Genomic DNA, 1,906 nt, shown 5'->3' on the forward strand with positions numbered 1-1,906 from the left:
AAAATACATATATATTATAATTCAGGGTTGCTACTACCAACACAGTTTAGGTGAAAACAGCCCAAGTGTGACCCCTAAATGATGCCGAGTCAATTTGCTCCTCAACCCCTGCCATGGATCTGGCTCTACCTGGCCCCGTGTGCTTGAGAATGAAGTTCTCATCGTCGAACTTCTTCCCGTAGATGGATTTGCCCCCGGTGCCGTTGTGGTTGGTGAAGTCTCCGGCCTGGCACATGAACTGGGGGATGATGCGGTGGAAGCTGCTCCCTTTGAAGCCGAAGCCTTTCTCGTGGGTGCAGAGGCAGCGGAAATTCTCTGTGCGGGGGCGAGGGGCACAGGGGTGAGAGCTGCGTCGCAGCTGGAAGCCCCCGTGGGACACCGAGCCCCTCCTCACCGACGGTCATGGGCACCACATCTGAGCGCAGGAGGATCTGCAGCCGCCCCGCGGGTTTGTTCCCGATCTTGATGTCCATGTAGACCTGGGGGTTGACCCGGGATTTCTTGGCAGGAGGCTCACCCTGGGCAGGGAAAGAAGCAAGCAAATCGGGATAACGTTCCTCTGCTCCGGCCCCACACTCTCAGCCTGGGATACAGATGGCACTGGTTGCTTTTCCTACCTCCTGCACTTCTGCTTTGGGGGCCTCTGCTCCTCCCTCCTCTGTGTTCTCCTCCAAAGTCTTCCCCGAAAACTTCTTCAGCCAATCATCGTCCGACCAGACTGCGATGGCAAAAGGAAGGGTCAGACGTGTGGGTAATTTTGCCTGGGATATGTGCGTGTGTGCTGTGCCCTCTGTCAGAGGGCATGAAGGCACTTAAAAGTGCAGCCAAGAGTGTTTTAATTTAAAAAAAAAGGCAAATATTTTTGGATATCAAGTTATTTGGTTATTAGGATGCTGCTCAGATCCCCAAATGGGAGGCAGAGCCTTCCTCTGCCTCAGGGTCCAGCAAAGCACCAAGGCTGAATGAAGCACAAAGCTCTGAGCATCCATGGGTCTCTCTCCCCTCCCGGGTACCAACTCACCAGGCCTGGACGATCCTTCTTTAATTCGCATTGGTTTGGCCAAGTTGACACGAATTGTCCTGCCGAAGAGCTCCGACTCGTTCTGCAGAGGGAAAAAGCACCACAAAGCCCACCAAAAGGTAAAAAACCAACCCCCGAATCGCCACAGAGGAAATCAGAGCTCCCTTTCACCCTGTGGCCCATTCCACACAGGGCCTCGCTCCACGCTACTGGGATCAAAAGCCCCGTGTCTGTGGGTGACTGGGAACAGGGTCCGTACCATGTTGTCAATAGCCGCTGCTGCATCCTGCCAAAAAAAAGTGAAAGAAAACAATTATTGTAATTATTCTTCTTTCTAACTGTACAAGCAAGGCTCAGCATATATGCGCGCAGTGTTTCCTTGCCAAAAAGCTTGCCAAAGCACTGCTTTCCTCAACCTCATCCATCCCGGGGCTGTAAAAATTGATGGATCATGCAAGAGCCGTATCCAAACCAGTATCTGGGGTTCATCTTCTGACAACCAACCCCACAAACCCATGTTATGTGTGGTGTCTGAGTGCTTACACCAATATTTGAGAGAGAAGGAGAGGTCTTATGTATGAAGCCCAGGACAGGTTATAACATACACGACAGTCCAGGGACAGCAGGGGAGCAGCATGGGCTGTACTTCAGCCCCCAAAAATGGGAAAAGGGGGAACCTGGAAGAGCAAAACAGCAGCTCTGGCTGGGGAACCCCTGCCCACCGCTGTCCCCAACGGGATGAGGATCCAGCCCAAAAACACCCGCGGAAGGGGAGCCCCGAGTGGTTTTGTGCCCTCTTCTCACCTCTGCCAGCTCGAATTCAATGAAGGCGAATCCTCGGTGCTTTTCTGCAGAGAGAATCACAGAATCGCTCAGTTGGAAAAG

General features: G+C 52.8%; 1 protein-coding gene across 1 annotated transcript; it reads right to left on the reverse strand.

Moving 5' to 3' along the window:
* Window positions 1-46: 46 nt before the first annotated feature.
* PPIE (peptidylprolyl isomerase E (cyclophilin E)) lies at window positions 47-1,864 on the reverse strand (the record flags this gene model as incomplete). Its single annotated transcript, XM_010181691.1, has 6 exons — window positions 47-315; window positions 395-518; window positions 618-718; window positions 1,022-1,103; window positions 1,281-1,307; window positions 1,826-1,864. Coding segments are annotated over 6 exons (642 nt in total), but the record flags the coding sequence as incomplete, so codon positions are not given.
* Window positions 1,865-1,906: the final 42 nt, after the last annotated feature.

Source organism: Mesitornis unicolor, unplaced genomic scaffold (assembly GCF_000695765.1).
Source record: "Mesitornis unicolor isolate BGI_N332 unplaced genomic scaffold, ASM69576v1 Scaffold47423, whole genome shotgun sequence".
NCBI lineage: Eukaryota > Metazoa > Chordata > Aves > Mesitornithiformes > Mesitornithidae > Mesitornis > Mesitornis unicolor.